General features: G+C 40.4%; 1 protein-coding gene and 1 long non-coding RNA gene across 11 annotated transcripts in view; one reads left to right on the top strand and one right to left on the bottom strand.

Annotated features, from left to right (window-relative positions):
* Nucleotides 1-19,301, top strand: part of hm13 (histocompatibility (minor) 13) — a 78,973-nt gene that overhangs the window by 30,129 nt on the left and 29,543 nt on the right. For 4 of the 10 annotated variants that reach the window (XM_061806578.1, XM_061806549.1, XM_061806587.1 and 1 more), the window contains exons 2-10: nucleotides 1,822-1,920; nucleotides 4,296-4,378; nucleotides 4,460-4,548; nucleotides 4,626-4,711; nucleotides 4,793-4,918; nucleotides 4,989-5,046; nucleotides 5,515-5,635; nucleotides 12,651-12,753; nucleotides 12,839-12,924. In XM_061806578.1, coding sequence (XP_061662562.1) covers nucleotides 1,822-1,920; nucleotides 4,296-4,378; nucleotides 4,460-4,548; nucleotides 4,626-4,711; nucleotides 4,793-4,918; nucleotides 4,989-5,046; nucleotides 5,515-5,635; nucleotides 12,651-12,753; nucleotides 12,839-12,924 — 851 coding nt within the window. Of the gene's footprint in view, nucleotides 1-1,821; nucleotides 1,921-4,295; nucleotides 4,379-4,459; nucleotides 4,549-4,625; nucleotides 4,712-4,792; nucleotides 4,919-4,988; nucleotides 5,047-5,514; nucleotides 5,636-12,650; nucleotides 12,754-12,838; nucleotides 12,925-14,867; nucleotides 15,062-18,509; nucleotides 18,625-18,695; nucleotides 18,886-19,301 lie in introns of those variants that run through there. The other 6 variants (XM_061806508.1, XM_061806529.1, XM_061806518.1 and 3 more) reach the window with 4 other exon arrangements.
* LOC133493338 (uncharacterized) overlaps nucleotides 1-19,301 on the bottom strand; it is a 64,097-nt gene that overhangs the window by 32,398 nt on the left and 12,398 nt on the right. The window lies entirely within an intron of this gene.

The raw sequence follows: 19,301 nt of genomic DNA, 5'->3' as shown, positions 1-19,301 counted from the left end.
CAGCATCTAGAGGAGGAAAAGAAGAAGAAGGATGCATCAAAACAGGCAGAGAAGAGGAAGGCAGCTAAGGCAGAGATAGAAAGCCTCAAAGCCAAAAAATCCAGACTAGAGACTGACATAGCTATGCTTATTGAGAAGGCTGACAGGCTGTGTGAGCAGGCAGAAGAAAAGAGGAAGCTGAGGTTTATCACCGAGGCCAATGCACTCAGAGGCAGAGCAAAGGACAAGAGAGCCTCTTTGGGACCTCTGCAGCAGCAAATAGAGGAGGCACTGGGTAGGCTCAAGGAGCTAGAGTCTGGGTGCTGAGACAGACATCAGTAGAAGACATTTGTGTATATAGTTGGAATTGTAGTTAGAATCTGTTTTTCTGTATACTGTTATGTGAAGACGTTGGCAATAGTCATATCAATGAGAACTACCACAAGGGGCGACAGGTGTTCACTGTCACAGGTACTGATGTATTGGAACCTTTGATGAACCAAGAACAGCCGATGGCACCATTGGGTGAGTCTTTTTTCCTTACTCTTGATTTCCCACAATGGCCCTAAATTTTTTCCATGTCAGCCTCTCAGAATGGCCCTAAAAAGCCCTTAAATTTGAGAATGCTGGTTTGCCATGGAAGAGGCTTGTTGGAATAACAACTGATGGAACTCGCAATGACAGGGAGGAAAAATAGACTGGTAGCACTTGTTCAAAAGAAACTGTAAGAGGAGGGTGTGGAGGAGGCCGTTGCTCTGCACTGCATTCTCCATCAGCACGCTCTTTTCAACAGATGCCTGAAGTTTGACAATGTGATGTCTGTCGTTGTGAAATTGTAGGAATAATTGTGAATATAATTATTATACATCCAATACAGAAATGCTTTGCTCTGCTCTAGATAACGTGGCAGCCGCCTAGCAGGAGATATCAAGAACAAAAACATCTAATCATCAGAACTGTTAGAATCAGGAGCACCTGCTGCCTGTTAAAGAAATGATGACCACACATGTACTCAGCAATCTTCCACACACATGCACACACACATGAACAAACAAATACACTTTGTTTCCAACTGTTTTACTGGCTGTCTCCTTTTTGTAACATCCATGTCAATAAGGAGCTTCTTGAAACTAAATAAATTGAGGCGCTGAGGAGAGGATAATCAGAGAGTGCAGTGGTGAATTGTACGAGACAGTTCCTCTCCTCTCTCCTCGTGAGACTCGAACCGGTATCTTTGCTTCCTTTTTGTCCAGTTTAATAATTGTCTAATTGGTAAACCTGACAGAAAGGCATCAACCAAATCAGGATCCAGGGGCTTAAAGCACAGAAGGTTCCAAATGTGGCTTGGCTACTGTATGTGAGAAGAAGCGGTGCCAGGTTTCTTCTAGCAAGAAGTAGGCCAAAGAAGCCATGTTCAGAACAGTTCATGTTCAAATGTTCAAAGGTCAAAGAACTGTTTATTTGTATTTATTTATTTGTTTGTTTGTTAATTTTCATCTTATTTTGTTCAAAAAAATAGATATTTGAGAACCTTAGTTAAAAAAGAGGTTTATAGCGAAGGGTCTGATTACTGATGGTTGTCTGATATTCCATTTTATGTTTGTTAATAAAGCCACATAAATTTGGCCTTCATTCATTCAACAATATTTTTTTTCTGTCAATATGGGGTAGTGACGAAAAGAATATGAACTAAATGAGTTTCGATAATTGGTGCAATATAAAAAATGTGAAACATTTCAAGGGGTCTCTATACTTTCTTTGTCCAGTGTACATACTTTTGTTTGTCAAAGACTTGAATAAGACTGGCCAGAAGTGTTTAACTGCACCTGCTGTTGTCCTCAGAATGCATCAGACATGCCAGAGACCATCACCAGCCGAGATGCCGCCAGATTCCCCATCATCGCCAGCTGTACTCTCTTTGGACTCTACCTTTTCTTCAAGGTAACATGCTGGTTTTCCTCTCCACTTGGCTCAAAATGTTATTAGTTTGTGAACAGCTGAGAGAGATGTGGAGATTAGCTCTGGAACATAATCCTTGTTGAGAGACGCAGATACCCACTAGTTCAGGGGTCGAGAACCTTTTCGACTAAGAGAGCCATAAAGGCCAAATATTTTAAAATGTAATTTCAAAAGAGCCATACAGTATTTTAAAAACTAATTACAGGTGTATTTGCGGATTTATGTAATCCCAACATTTTTAAAGTACAATACGGCTCTGAATTATTTTAAATAACATTATGCTGTTGCTTACCAATGATGACAAAAGTACTTCTTACCATTAAATCAACAGCTAGTGCTGTACGGATTTGCTGATAGCTTTTGGAGTTCATACATCGTCAGATTAAGTTTCACACAGGTGTTTAGACTCCATCCGTTCATCGTGAACGGAATTAAATTGGATTTTTCTTCATGCTGGTCCAATGGTGAAGAGTTCTGGTAGACAAAGGCGTGTCTTTTATTCGTTTATTTTGTCTTTATGCAAAGTCGGCAAAATATTTATTGGCAACGTCTAATACGAATGCTTTGGCATACTCCCCATATGTGAATTTAAACACACATTAGAACCCTCCCTCTCCACAAAGACTGTCCATTCTTGTTGAAAACTTCAGTGGTACTCATATTTTTGTCTTTGAGCGACCTTTGTCAAAAGCTTTTCCATAAATTCCAATACGATCGGCATTCCACCCTTTTGCGCTTGTGGACACTAAACACTGAACTACGGCAACCCCACTAGGACAAACTGTCTCCGTGTCATTTGCGTTGCCGCCCACAACAAACTAGGGCAACTCAATAGGACAAACCTTCTCTGCACGACAGAAATCACCAGTATGTCGTTATGAGAGCCAAATGCAAACACCAAAAGAGCGACGACAATAACAAAGGATTGTGCAGTGTTTATAATGAGCTCAAAATGGGGAAAAACATGTTGGTGCTTAGGAGAGGACTTTCATTCAAGAATTGCTTGTGGAATGTTCATATGATTTTAATACTATATGCCTTGCAACCAGGTGACAAAACTTTGTCGCATAGAAATCTAGTCCTATCCCTGAGGGTTGTACATAAACCTGCTAGTGTTAAGTCTGTTTTATTTACATTAGGTTAGCACCCTTTTATTTCTGTCATGTTTTAATGTTAGTTTGACCTGACTCAAATGCATTACTGTATTTTTCGGACTATAAGTCGCAGTTTTTTTTTTTTCCATAGTTTGGGCGGGGGTGCGATTTATTCTCCAGAGCGACTTATATGTGAAATTATTAACACATTATTATATCCATTCATCCATTTTCCGAGTCGTTTCTCGGTTATTTTCACACTGACAACGGTAAGAGGGCACTCTAGGTCCGTGTGTCTGTACCTGCTATTTCTGAAAATTCAACATTTCAACATTAGCTGTAACTTATAACAACTGAGAAGGACTGAACAAAAATGCCATTGAAGAGAAAATCATATACCACAGATTATTTTAATAACGTTTCTCACCAATGATGACCAAAGTACTTCTTACCATGAATGCGACTTGTGGTGCTTCATACGTCGCTAGATTAATATTCATGCAGACGTTGAGACTTCCGTCTGTTTATCGTGAACGTAATTAAATTTGATTTGCCATCATGATGGCGCGATGGTGAACGGTATGGGCTTCCATAACAACCAAAATCATCCTGTCCGGATTCAGAAAAGCTGGAATAGGTTAGTTCTAACTGCAACTGATGATGAGTCTGACATAAGCGACGTAGAAGAGGAAGCGGCGCGTTTTCTACCTCTGGAGTTGGTGGACTTGTTTAAAAGTGACACAGAGGATGACAATTTCATTGGATTTTAGTTACCGGGTATTTGGAGTGACACGGATGGTTTTGGTAAACTTCTTTGTAGGTTATTTATGCTATAGTTATCGGAATAACTCTTAATATGTTATATTAACATACCAGGCACGTTCTCAGTTGTCATGTAATGTAAGCATACGGTTCAGCCTGTTGTTGCCTCTATTCTATTTTTATTTTAAATTGTTGGTCATTTATAATTTTAAATGACGTCTGTCCTTGGCGTTGGATTTTATCAAATAAAGTTCCCCCAAAAATTTGAATAGTGCAACATGTTTTTTTCTTTTTTATGGATTTTATGGCTGGTGCGACTTGTACTTTGGAGCAACGTATAGTCTGGAAAATACGGTACCTGAATAGAGAATATTTTTCAAGAAACTCAGTAGATAGCCTCCTTTCTGCTTGACTCAACAACCAAATACAACACACAAAAAAGTGTATTTAGTAGCTAAGGCACACGGCATGAAATTTTGGTCTTGTGTGGTTTTATTGCAGGTGTTTTCTCAAGACTACATAAACCTGCTACTGTCGGTCTATTTCTTTGCGTTAGGAGTGCTGGCGCTTTCTCACACGATGAGGTAAATCACATGGCTTTTATCATTAAGCACCGCCCAGGCATTGGTTAACCTGCCTTAATTTTCTTGTTTTTGGTCTCCAAGTCCTCTCCTCTCCAGAATCTTTCCTGGTTATGTGCCAAACAAGCAGTACCAGCTTCTCTTCACACAGAGTGCCGGCGAGGCCAAAGAAGGTTAGATCAAGGAAGCATATGTATCCTCATCATTTTGACAGCATACACTGATGGTCACGGTAGTTTTGTTTCTGCAGAGATCATCAACTATGAGTTTGACACCAATAACCTGGTCTGTTTGCTTGCCAGCAGTGTGGTAGGCGTCTGGTATGTGTTCAAAAAGGTATTGAACAGATGTGATCTTGCACAGTTGTCTAGTACTTTTTTGGAACAGCCAATTAATATAGTTTTTGCGGCCTTGTAGCACTGGATCGCCAACAATCTCTTTGGTCTGGCCTTTGCCCTCAATGGGGTGGAGCTTCTGCACCTGAACAATGTCAGTACTGGATGCATCCTGCTAGGGGGGCTGTTTGTCTACGATATCTTCTGGGTGAGCACCAACTACAGAGCTTGAAAAATAAGCTTAATTTTTGATGATGCTCACATTCTGATCTTCTCAGGTATTTGGTACAAATGTCATGGTGACAGTGGCTAAGTCCTTTGAAGCTCCAATCAAATGTGAGTATTCCAGAGCAGTGAAATGTTCCTGGGGTGGTAAGGGGCGATCCAGCATTTAACATTACTGTTCAGTACGCCACTGTGTCTGGCAACTGATAAAAATTTCATGAATGAATTGAGAGAGAGAGAGAGAGAGAGAGAGAGAGAGAGAGATGAGAGAGAGAGAGAGAGAGAGAGAGAGAGAGAGAGAGAGAGAGAGAGAGAGAGAGAGAGAGAGATGAGAGAGAGAGAGAGAGATGAGAGAGAGAGAGAGATGAGAGAGAGAGAGAGAGAGAGAGAGAGAGAAGAGAGAGAGAGAGATGAGAGCTCTCGAAGACCGAGCTCTCTAGAGAGATCGAGAGATTCTCTCTCTCTCTCTAGCTTCTCGATCGAGAGAGATGAGAGAGAGAGAGAGACTGAGAGAGAGAGAGAGACTGAGAGAGACAGACAGACACTTATATTGATATGTCCTCTCTTTGTCCCTGCCAGTGGTCTTTCCTCAGGACTTGTTGGAGAAAGGTCTGGATGCCAGTAACTTTGCCATGCTGGGTCTGGGTGACATTGTCATCCCAGGTATTTTCATTGCGCTGCTCCTACGTTTTGATATCAGGTAACTCAAAAGATGAGGATCCTTGCTGTCACCGTTGCTTCCCATTCCTGTCTAATTTGTGAATTCATCATTTTTTTTTATTTTTTCTCATTTTCATTTTTAATTCTTGTATTCATCCCTCCTTTTATATTTGTTCTCTTGGTTGTTCTACCCCTTTTCCCCATTTATTTATCCTACTTGTATTTCTACTTAACTTTTTTACCCAGCCGACTCTGTTTATTAGTGCTGCCACATCCACTTATCCTCTTGTTCTTTTACTTCGACTACATATTTTAAATCTACCCACAGTGCCTGGAGGTTGAGCTCTTAGGCGAGTGCCTTGTGGCCAGGCACACTTGAAAGTGTAACATGGGTCCCCCTTCCCATGGGCTCGGCACCTTTGGGAGGGTCCATGTAACTCGCCGCTGATTCATTCACACCATAATGGCGGCACAAAAGCGTAACTTCTGCTGTCTTTGATCATATCCAAAACTTTAACTTTTTCGCCGATCATCATCACCTTCCTCATTGTCTGTTTTTTTTTTTTTTTTTTTGAAATCCGCTTTCCACATAGCGAATGCAGCTCCCATTTAGAACAATCCTCTCATTTTGCATCTTCCACTTCCGCTTGGGTGCATCAGGGGAAGCTTTAACATCAGCACAGCGCTTTGGCGGCATTGTGAACAAGAGAGGTTATCGATCACACAGTCAAGCAAATGGCAGATCGGAAAGATAAGGGAGGGGAAGGAGAGTTGCTGGGTGGGGCTTCGGTGATGCTCAGCCAATCAGCTCCATCAGAACCCCTTTTTTTTTTCCTTTCATTGGTCCCTTTTTCGCCGGGGATGTCGCGTTGTATCAATACTTTTTCCGGTAATATGGTACATTATGTATGCTGATCTGTTTTCTTTTGGGGTGGGATAGAAAAAAACCCGCGATGCACTGAAGCTGCAATAGGTGACGCGCAAAGTAGAGAGGATTACTCTATTTCCACTTTTTATTTTTTGCACTGTACGCTATTTTTAATTTAATCTAATATATATATATTTTTTTATTTATTTATTTATTTATTTTTCATTTTTATCTGGGCCCCCCCCCCATTTTATTTCTTTGTATTCAAGTGCTTTTCATCACATAAAGCACATTGAGTTACCTGGTGTATGAAATGTTACATACATTTACTTTACTACAGCAGGGTTCATACGCGGCCCTAAAAGTCCCTAAAACCCCCTAAATTTCTGAGGGTCCATTTAGGGGCCCCTAAAAGTCCTTAAAAAGGCCTTAAATTAAAAAAAAAAATCAAAGGGGGAGGACCTCTACCGCCAAAATTCTCCCTAAAAAATTAATCTTTTATTTAAAAAAAAAAATAGAGATCCGTCTGGCGTCCAAAACCAGAAATTCCCAAGGGAAGTCTTTCTGTGTTCACAACGTTTTTCTTATAGTCGCCATCTTGTCGTTGATATTCCATTGTTTGTTTTTGTGAGAAGGCATTTCACTTTGTCTTCATAGCGTAGTTCTTTGATTGATCCAATAAGAATACTTGTATCATGGGGAAGTGCATTTTTCAAAAAGCTTGGGTTGAAAGTAAAGAGTTTGGGAGCTGGATTCGTCAAGATCCAAAAGATCAGGACATGTTCTACTGTCATCTGTGCAAACAGCGTTACCAGCTTGGAAAGATGGGTGTCAAAGCACTGGAGTCGCACCAGAAAAACAGGAGAAACGCTGATTTGGCGAAGACTGTCTCATCTTCTGTTAGTATGAATCTGTTTCTGTCAAAATATCAAGATAGTGAAGCATCAACTTCAGGCAGTAGTAGGGATCAACCAAGCACCAGTACTGGCAGTGCATGCGCACCTACAGTTGTCCAGTCATCGACTTCAACCAGCCAGAAGTCAGGCTCTGTGAACGTAGTTCAATACACGAAAACAGACTCGTTAAAGGCAGAGATCGTGTGTGATCTGCACCCATTACAAATCTTGTGAAAATAATTCAAAAGTGTTTGCAGTCATGTTTCCAGACAGTGACATTGCTAAAAACTACCACTGTCATATCAATGAGAACTACCACAAGGCGTGACAGGTGATCACTGTGACAGGTACTGAGGTACTGGAACCTTTGATGAACCACTCCAGACTGTAGCAATGTTTGTTTTTGTGTTTTTTTTTCTTTTAATTTACAGAAGGTGCATCAAGCAGCTGCAATAAGTGGAGCTGATGATGGCCGGAGAATGCTTTCAAATTCACCAATTTCATGCTAAATTCATGAATCCGTGGTGTGTAGTTCTTGCAATAAATTTTCCAAAGTACCCTTTTTGTGATTTGTTCTAATATAGTAGGAAACCCTAACCCTCTTTGTGGTATCACAAAAAAAAGTAGCATCAAGATAAAAGTTCTGCTGGAAATGTATCTTCACAAAAAGCTCTTAGTTTTTCTTCGGAATTAGTATTTTCAAGAAACCAATGTTCAACTGCTATTCACTAAAGAATGGTAATAAGTAGGAATGTACTTTTTTCTGATGAAAGAAAAGTGTTAAATTTTTTGGTAGGTTGCATGTTTCTAAAGCAATAGAACAAAATTTTCCGTAAAAAAAAAAAAATCAGTGAAAATGGTCAAAAATGGCACTGCTCTGCCTGTGTGAGAAAAATGTCTGGCTTTAAATTAAAGACAGTACTTTTAGTGAATGTAAACATTTGACCTTTAAAAATATATAAAATTATCTAAGAAATTGTGACATTTACAGTGAAGAAAATAAGTATTTGAACAGCCTGGTATATTGCAAGTTGTCCCACTTAGAAATCATGGAGGGGTCTGAAATTTTCATTGTAGGTGCTTGTCTACTGTGAGAGAGATAATCTTAAAAGAAAAACCCAGAAATCACAATGTTTTATTTTTTTTTTTTAACGATTTGTGTGATACAGCTGCAAATAACAGGGATGAGAATTTTCCACCGATCGGCGGATTTCCGACTTTTTCAGACCAAAATGACCATTCTCGAGATAAGCGCAAATCTGTTGAGAAAATTTCAGGGGGGGGTAGGGTATTGTGTGCCTGCCTCTCGGTGGCGAGCTCCAAGCTGCAAGTTCAGCTTAGTGCTAGCACAAGCACGACTATCATATGCCATTCTAACTTGCTCGGTTGTGTAAATATTTGCATTTTGCGACATAAACATTAAAACTTGTTTGCGGCAGATTACTTGATTGGACAACAGAGTTATACAGTATAACGATCCAATCATGTTAGTGGTTAATCGAGTTTCACCATTGCCATGTACATGTGTTCTCGGTTCTCAGAAATCGCAGTGTAACTTGTGTTGGGGGGGAAAAAAAAGGATGAAACTCGAGCGAGGGCAATTGACAAGGTTGCTGGAATCAAAAACTGTTTCAGACGGGCATGGCTTGAAAAAAGTATAACCGTGCAGATAGGACCGAAAACGGTATCAACATGTCTAACCGAACACATACAAAAAGTGGACATTCCCGGCAAAGTGGTGTGTGTGTGGTGTGTGTGTGTGTGTGTGCGCGCGCGTGTGTGCGCGCGCGCAAAAAATATCCAAGAGGAAACTCACCCAACCATCGACAGACATTTTCAGTGTTTTTCCAAATTGGTCATTCTCATCCCTGAAATAAGTACAGTATTTGAACACCTGAGAAAACCAATGTTAATATTTGGTACAGTACCCTACTGTATGTTTCCAATTACAGAGATCAAACGTTTTCTGGAGTTGTTCGCCAGGTTTGCACACACTGCAGGAGGGAATTTGGCCAGCTCCTCCACACAGATCTTCTCCAGATCAGACAGGTTTCTGGACTGTCGCTGAGAAACACAGTTTCAGCTCCTTCCAAAGATTTTCTATTGGGTTTAGGTCTGGAGACTGGCTAGACCACGCCAGAACCTTGATATGCCTCTTATGGAGCCACTCATTGGTTTTCCTGGCTGTGTGCTTCTGGTCATTGTCATGTTGAGAGATCCAACCACGACCAATCTTCAATGCTCCAAATGGTCATTGGCAAACATAAAACGGGCCTTGACATGTTCTGGTTGTGCCATGCATGATTTCAAACCATAACGTCTTAGTGTATTACCAATAGTCACCTTGGAAATGGTGGTCCCAGCTCTTTTTAGGTCATTGACCAAGTCCTGCCGTGTAGTCCTGGGCTGATTCCTCACTATTCTAAGGATCATTGAGACCCCACAAGGTGGTATCTTGCATCCACTCCGATTGACATTGACAGTTATGTTTAGCTGCTTCCATTTTCTAATGATTGCTCCAACAGTGGACCTTTTATCACTAAGCTGCTTGGCAATTTCTCCGTAGCCCTTTCCAGCAATGTGGTGGTGTACAATTTTGTCTCTTTGGACAGCTCTTTGGTCTTGGCCATGTTACAAGTTTGAGTCTTGCTGATTATATGGGGTGGACAGGTGTCTTTATGCAGCTAACAACCTCATACAGGTGCATCCGATTCAGGATAATACATTGAGTGGAGGTGGACTTTTAAAGCCGGACTAACAGGTCTTTGAAGGTCAGAATTCTATCTGATAGACAGGTGTTCAGTCACTCACATTTGAAAAAAGGTACGGGTGTGGTCAGTCATCCCCACAGGTAAAGTTGCGGGTGTGATTAGGGATGGAATCTCAAGACCTTAAAATAACTTACCGATTTGTTATACCCGAGTATGTAGTTGTAAACTAATACCTTAATCATAATTTGACATTGCACTGAGACAGACATTTTTAAAGAGGTCAATAGACATTGAATTTCAAAACCAAGTATTCATATAATCAAATTATTTTATTTCATCATGATGTATTATCCAGCGTAATTTACGACGGTATCTATTGTCAAAATACGGAATTTTTAAATTAAATTACGGAATTCTTTTTGTGCTCTGTATTTGTGCTTTCATGCTCGATCAGGCTGTGGCAAGGTGGAATTTTAACATACATCATCTCATCCTGTACTTTCTACTTTGGCTTCAGACCAGACCTTTTTTACTTAAAAAAGAAAAAGAAAATCTTGTCCAGTTTTGACACTTTTTCTACTATTATTCACATACCCCGACATTGATTAAAGCAACAACACTTAATTTTTTTTTTTTTACTTTTACCATTATTATCGAGAGAAAACACAAGCAACATGTCTAACTCTCTTTGCTCTACGTTGACCAGACTCTGTGAGTGGACGGTGTTTGTAATTATGAGTCTACCCCTTCAAGAGCCGAAGGTAAACTAGCAGGAGACCTTGTGGTTCCATGTTTAAGAAAAACTGGTTAACTGCGCTGGATTGGTTTTCATGTGTGCTGTGAATGTCTTATGTATTTCTACTCGTAACAAATTTTACTCGTATGATTTTTCGTGCTCAACAGCAGATTTGCGAGTGCGTTGGCGCGCGGGATCAATCGCGCCCATCAAATCACAGTGACTGGGTGTTCAAATACTTATTTGCAGCTGTATCACACAAATCATTTAAAAAAAATCATACATTGTAATTTCTGGATTTTTTTTTTTTTTTTTTAGATTATCTCTCACAGTGGAAATGCACCTACGATGACAATTTCAGACCCCTCCATGATTTCTAAGTGGGAGAACTTGCAATATGTTCAAATATTTTCTTCAATGTAACCATCTATCTTTTATTGCTTACCTGGGTTGGATTGCTCGGGCAGTTGCTTTAGCAGGGATGCCCAGACTTTCCGCTTGGCCAACTGGTATCCAAGAGCTGTCTGTGTATTGTGTACTATACTATGTACCTCCACCACAGTTTGGCCAAAAAGGCCCGATAGGACTCCTTCTTCAGCTTGTCCACTATCAAGTTAAGGGATTGCCACCACAACAAGCACCTACCACTTATGGCCACAGTTACGGTCGGTGGCCTCAGCAAGGTGTGGAACATAGTCCACTCGGACTCTGTGTCTCCCGCCTCCCCCAGAACCTGAGCAAAGTTCTGTTAGATGTGGGATTTGAAAGTCCCGTCAGGGTATTCTGCCAGCCTTTTCCAGCACACCCTCACAATATGTTTGGGCCTACCACGTGGGACCAGCATCTTTCCCCACCATCAAAGCCAACTCTGCACCAGGTTGTGATCATTTGACAGCTCCGTCTCTCTTTTCACCCGAGTGTCTTAGACATGCGGTCGCAAGTCTACTACGACATGACCCCATATTGAACTTTGACCTACCTAATGTGTCCTGGTGCCAAGTGCACGTTTGGTGACCCTTATGTATTGTGGCATTTAACAGACCAAAATAATGTTGGTGATCCTGGCTGACCTGAAACATGAGAGGCTTAGTCTGATTTGACTTCAGAATGTCAGACAAAATAGTTTTTCCATGGTGTATACAAACCTTTGGTTTAAACTGTATTTTATGTTCAAACTGATACTTTGTTTTTTTAGCAAATAATCATTATTGTTGAATTTCATGGGGGAAAAAGTTAAAAGCCTGAAATAGTAAACAATTGTGAGTATATTTTTTTAGTACTTCGTCACACCAGTGTTCACCAATATGGTGGCCGCAAGTTGCCTCAAACTAATGCAATGATCCAGTGTGTCTGTTCTAAAATTAGCTCAGCACTGATGGACCATTTTGATTTATCAGGTGTTCATATTTATTGATTCAAACTTATAGGAGGCTTTATTCACGTACCAAATATTCTATACAATTTAAGATTGTTTAGTGGAAAAAATATTTTTAATTTCTCCAAATGTTTAAAAATAACATATTTTATAGCTTGAAATCTGCTCATTCTTTTTTCACCTTGTTCCACTTCTGTTTTTCTTTGACTCATGTCTCTCATGCATATTTTCTTAGTACTCTTTCTTCTCCTGATTTTACTTGTATCTATTTATCGTCTTTACTAATCCTTTTTGTACTTCTTGCTGTGGATTCCCCACCCCTTCTAATATGCCTCCTTGTTCTATTTAATCTACGTCTGCTTTTTCCCCTTCTTGTTCTCCTGTTTTTTTCATTTTTGATTTCCTTGCTGTTATCCTTCTAGTTTTCTTGATTCACCTTGATTACTATTGCTTGTTCTTTTGTTCTCAGTCTGAAAAAAAACAGCAGGACATACTTCTGTTCCAGCTTCTTAGCATACATCTTTGGACTGGGCCTCACCATTTTTGTCATGCACACCTTCAAACATGCACAGGTGAGACATTAAAGGTCAGTGTTCCAAAATGCCACCTCCACTCATGGAGGAGTTTACATGTATTTTTTTATTTGTCTGTGATCAGCCTGCTCTGCTCTACTTGGTACCTGCTTGTGTCGGCTTCCCCGTTGTGGTGGCCATCTTCAGAGGAGAACTTGGAGAGATGTTCAGGTGAGTAAATACAGTGGGAACAGAACCTATTCATACCCCCTTAATATTTTTGTTATATTGCAGTTATTTGCTAAAATAATTTAAGGTCATGTTATTCCTCATTACTGTACACACAGCACCCCGTATTGACAGAACAAAAATGAAATTGAGATTTTCGCAGATTAATAAAGAAAAACTGAAATATAATAATAATAAGTAATAATAATAATAATAAGTATTCAGACCCTTTTCTGTAACAATCAAATATATAACTCTCGTGGTGTCCATTTCTTTTGATCGTCCTTAAGATAGTTCTGCAACTTTCCTTGGTGTCCAGCTGTTTGATTATATTGACTGGGCTTGATTAGGAAAACCACACACCTATCTATATGACTTTAAAGCTCACAGTCTGTGTCAGAACAAATGAGAATCCTGAGGGCAAAGAACTGCCTTAAAAGGTATGGAATGTGTTATTTTCTAACGCAAATTATCTTATCTAGATGAAAATATATGTTGAACTGTACAATAAAATGCATATCTTGTTCGATGTTTTTCCCGAAAAATATATTTATGAATTAAAGCCCGCGAACTTTGACCTAGTGTCTCGTGCCTGAAAATCGCCTCCTTTCGTGTGGCTAACCTCTGACGTCACATCAGGTAAACATTCTGTTGCGGGACTAGCGTTCGCCTGGAGCCTTGCCTTTGTACCCCAAAGAAAAACCCATTCGTTTCAAGAATTCCTCAGTGATTGTAAGCTAAAACCAATCTGTAAAAATGGTGCCATACTCATTCCAAAGGTATCAATATAGCCTGCAAACTTGTTGATAAAAGTACCCAAACTGACAGTACCCACACAGTCCAACCTGATATTGCAATGGACAGGGGAATGCAGACTGATCCCGTTGGATTTTTTTTTCCATTTGGTGGGAATGGTTCTAGCACTCCCCAAAAGCAGAACCAGAATACTGCTATGTCAATGCTCAGCCCAACTAAGCCACTGGATCGAAGTGAGGATAACAACCTGAATGATGCAAAGGACAAAGAATATCAACCTTCGAACATTTCATTACAGGAGGCCCAGAAGGAAGTTATATATGACCAAATAGAGGCCGCAAAAGAAAAACCACAAGCTTCGGACCCTGTCAATGAGTGCAAAGTACGGTGTTTAAGAAAATTTTGTTGAATCTCTTTGACATATGTCCTCTATGTACTGGCCCAAGTCAAGCTCACATCGAAAACAAACCTGGCAGTGGATTTGGAACAATGGTACGCATTATACAGAACATAGGACAGTCAACCATTGATGAACCAGATGTCAGTTGGCAACCTAATGTTGTCGGCAGCTATCCTGTATTCTGGTTGTCGGATAAGCCCTATTTTACAAATGCTGCAAATAATTAATTTCATCAATTACCAGGCAAACATATCAGCGTCACCAAAATTTTTAAATTGCACCCACAATTTTAATTGGATGGAGGGGGAAAACAAGCAAAGCTAATTCAGAAAATCAGACAAATCCCTGAAGGAATCCAGCTTGCTGAAGACTGCAGAAATGACAGTCCTGGTCACTCAGCTAAGTATGGCTCTTATACTTAAATAGAACAAACTTTTAAAGTAGTTGTCGAAATCCAGGTAGTACAGAGCAACAAAGCTGGAAACAGCAATGCTTGTGAACTACTGGCCTTTGAGAGATGCATATCGTATGTGACAGAACCTGAAGTGCTGACCATCAAGAGCATGGTTACAGACAGACACAAGTCAGTCGCAGCCTTTATTCGGGACGATTTAAAAGCAAACAATCCACGTTGCTCAGAGTTAAAACATAATAATAATGTGTGGCATACTGCCAAAGGTCTCGATTTAAAAAAAAAAAAAAAAAAAAAAAACTACCAAGATTGGATATTCGTCCCCTGAAGTGATGCTCTGGAAAAGATCAATAATAAATCATATGTATTACGTTGCAGCCACAGCACCTGCAGAAAACAGGGACCACCTAAAGAACACGTGGCTGTCCCTGGATAATCCCCTTCATGATCAACATAAACACAATTCCAAGATATATCCATACTGTGGTCATGTTCATTTAATTTATCAGTGGGACAAAGAGTCACTTGTTTGTGGAACTATGGCCAGTATAAAACTTACAGATGTCATCACATCGGATGCAGTGATCAAAGATCTGCAAAAGCTTACACCTGAATTCCAGACATCAATCTTAGAAGCTTTCCATTGTCTGGTGATCAGATTTGCACGAAGGCGCACACAGTTTGGTTGGCTGTCCCAAATAATCAGAACATATCTAGCAGCTCTCCACCACAACAAAAATGGCAGTAGAATGCAACCCATAACAAGAGATGGTCTTCCACATAAAGAGTCGGCTTTCCAAAATACAAAACCGTGCACCACAGCAAGACCAGTGAAAACAAAGCCCACAATATATTATGCCTATTGGCTCATGCGCAAACTATTGACCTCCTATTCTGAGAGCCCTCGTGCTTTTACAAATTCCATGTCAGAGCTCAGAGATGAACAACCAAGAGCACTGGCAGCAGAGTTCATCCCAACAAAGCCTAAGCTTTAGCACAAGATATGTCGAGATTTGTCGACAGCAGATAGTATACTGTAATAATCATTTCAGCCTCTGTGTTCTCAAAGTACTTTTATTGAAAGACAAAGTAATAATTCTGTGCAAATGTTTTGGAGCATATTTATACAAAATATAAGCATACAGTTCAATAAAAATGCTATGATTCTAGTTCTGTGGTGTATGTTTACTTCTTATGCAAACATATACGTCAACATTTCCACAATGAAAAAAATCAGGATGTAGACATTTAAATCCTTTGTACTCTTGGCCCTCTGGATTAGGAAAGGTGTCACAAATCTTTGAACACACAGCAGCACATGTGGGTATATATAATAAATGAAAATCCAATCACATTCACAAACTTCTACAGCTCAAAGACCCATATCAGTCCAATAAACAAAACCATCCACCCCACTTACATTTGTATTTTAAGCATTTAGTGCCCAAACAAATTCACAAGGTACCGGTTTAAAGCTTTCAGTGTAAAGTTTTGCGTTTTTTTTCCATGAGTGACTAAAATGTTTTTTTTTTACGGGTCTGGGTACTCTGTTTAATGCCATCAGTTTCTCTCCTGAAATTTTTTTTATGGTGATGTAAGATATCACCAGCTATTCCTCTCAAATTAATGTGACATTTTAAACGGATTTTGTTCATTAAAATCCTTATTTGTGGAAATATACCAACTTAAACTGTAGACTACATTATCAGCTTCTGTGTGTTTTGATGGAATAATAAACAAGCCTTCTACACGCAAAATAGTTGTCGCGTACCAATTTACTAAATACACGGCGTTTGCATAATTTTAAAACAAGACCGAAAACTTTGTATATACATTCAGGATATCGACGCCTTTACAATTTATCAGTTTTTGACTGAATAAACAAAACAAGAACTTCAAGAATGCTTACCACTCTTTGTTTCCAACACGAGGCATGTCATCCTCCCTGGGTCTGATTGCTAGCTTACTGCTAGCTCAGCAACTTCATCACCAGCTTATTTGTCTGCATTCGAACATGAATGCTCTCTAACTGGCTCAAATTGATAACCTTTAACGCCTTTATAAAGCTCGTATTTTTCACCGTCTTCATGGGACCAGAATCAGAATCATGTTAATCGCTCAAATTATCGGAAAAATGACGGTCGTTCTTACAATGCAGTCCAATCCCCGAAATGTTTGTTCAGTTCTGACGTCATGTCCCTTCTCAAGTTTTTCCGCTCTGTTGCCATGTTTTTCCGGCATATCCAGCAATGTGCAATCGTTTTTTGCCGTTAATCGAAAAATAAAAATGTTTCCTTCATAATGGATTTCAGATTAGAATTCATCATAAATAAGCTAAAGGTTAATTGAAGACTTAACATACACTTTAAGAGCTCAGAGCCAGAATTCTGGCCAAGGTTATCAAAAAATGGTGATATGCTTAAAGTTACTAAGAGCACAGTGGCCTCCATAGTACTTAAATGGCAGTTTGTGATGATCAGAACCGTTCCTCAGGCTGGCTGTCCTGCCAAACTGGGCAATTGAGGAATAAGAGCCTTGGTGAGATGGGTGAAGAAGAACCCTAAGATCACTGTTGGCTGAGCTCCAAAGATGCAGTCGGGAGACGGTCGAAAATTCTTGTAAGTCAACCATCACTCAAGCCCTCCACCAGTCAGGGCTTTATGTCAGAGTGGCTCAACAGAAGCCTCCCCTGAATAATTATAAGCGCTAAGTGTGGAAAAAAACAGACATTGCTGTTCATACAGTTTCAACAGCAAAGCATGGTGGTGTCATCGTGCTGTGCTATTGAAGGAAAGATGAATGGGGCCAGGTACAGTGATATCCGAGACGAAAATATTCTCCTGACTGTTAAGGACTTGAGATTGGATTCATCTTTCAACAAGACAGTGACCCTAAGCACATAGGTTAAATAATGGAAGAATGGCAGAGAATCCCCAAATCCGGGTGTGGAAAAACTTGTTGAATCATTTCCAAAAAGACTCATGCCAGACTCTAGCTCAAAAGGGTGGTACTGCTAAATATTGTTATACTGAGGAAAGAGTACGAGTATGTATGTTTGTGATAAATCTGCAAAAATTTAAGCATTTCTGTTTTTCAAAATGGCGTGCTGTGTACATTAATGGGATAAAACAAGCTTAAATGATTTTGGCTGTAATATAACAGTGAAAAATGTAAATGCATCTCAATTCTTTACATACCCACTGTATAAGTAACCAGCTCATATCATCATAGCAGGAGTGATCCAAGCAACCATCAATCTTGGCAAGGATATTTATTGAACAATTTGAACCCTGACTCGTTCACCCATAACACTGATTGTCCCTGGATTTAAAAAAAAAAGGCATCCAAGCTTACCAGCCAGTTACAGTGCTGTGTCAAGCCACCATGATCCTCAGACACTGTCCATCCATCCATCCATCCATCCATCCATTTTCTTAGCCACTTATCCTCACAAGGGTTACGGGAGTGCTGGAGCATACCCCAGATGTCAATGGGCAGGAGACAGGGTACACCCTGAACTGGTTTGCCAGCCAATTGCAGGGCACATGAGACACACAGCCGCACTCACAATCATACCTAGGGGAAATTTAGAGTGTCCAATTAATGATACATGTTTTTAGGATGTGGGAGGAAACATGAGTGCCCAGAGAAAACCCATGCAGTCACTGGGAGAACATGCAAACACCACACAGGGAGGACCGGGATTAAACCCGGGTCCTCAGAACTGTGAGGCCAACACTTTGCAGCTGTGCAAACGTGCCACCCCTCAGATACTGGCCAGGATAAATTTCCTAAATGAATTTGATGAAATAAACACACCATCCTGCATTCGATTGGGCCGACGTGAGTCTGCATCCACAAAAGACACAGGTCTGCTAGCTTGTTGAGGGGCAAACACCCAGTGTCCCCGACACGCTTCACTCAGTCACAAATTCAAATGTTTTAAAATATATATTAACATTAATGATTGCCAGTTCTTATCCATCTCTCCATCCATTCATTTTCTTTTGCTTATCTGAGGACTGGTCGTGTGGTGAGTAGGTTTAGCAGGGAAGCCCAGAATTCCCTCTCCCGACCCACTTCATCCAGCTATTCTGGGGAGATTCTGAGGTTTTTCCTGGCCAGCATCTCTCAGGTATGTCCTGAATCATTGCCTGGGTCTCCTGGTGGAAGGTTTTAGTATTAAGAAATATGTATTCTAATCAGATGCCCAATTCACCTCATCTGGCTCCTTGCAATGCTGAGGGAGCAGCGCTTCGACTGTGAGGATCTCCCAGATGACTGTGTTTTCAACCTATCCCTAATGAAAGCCCTGCAGAGGAAAATCATTTTGACTTCTAGCATCTGCGATCATGTTGTTGTCATATTGGTCGTGACACACGGCTCGAGACCATAGGTGAGGGTAGAAATGTACATGGACGGGTAAATTGACAGCTTCCCCTTTTAGTGAGCCCCTTGACCTCCACAGCCTGATACAAAATCTGCATCACTGAAAATGCAGCACTGTTCCACCTGGTTTGGAGTGAGTATGTTGGTTAGAAGGGTGCTGAGGATTGAGCTGCCAGGCAAAACACCAAGAGGAAGACCAAAGAAAAGGTTGATGGATGTTGTGAGGGAGGACATGAGGACAGTGGGTGTTAGAGAGGAGGATGCACCAGACAGGCTTAGATGGAAAAAGATGACACGCTGTCACGACCCTGAACGGGACAAGCCCAAAGAAAGAAGTAGGTTAAAAAAATACCATGAGTAGGTACATTGTTAAATACGTCAAAGTACAACCAAACTCGGTTTTGCTCCCGCTGCCTTTTACAA

Source organism: Syngnathoides biaculeatus, chromosome 2, assembly GCF_019802595.1.
Source record: "Syngnathoides biaculeatus isolate LvHL_M chromosome 2, ASM1980259v1, whole genome shotgun sequence".
In the NCBI taxonomy this organism is placed as follows: Eukaryota; Metazoa; Chordata; class Actinopteri; order Syngnathiformes; family Syngnathidae; genus Syngnathoides; species Syngnathoides biaculeatus.
The sequence above is the reverse complement of the archived record's forward strand: the minus strand, read 5'-3'. Positions and strand labels throughout refer to the sequence as shown.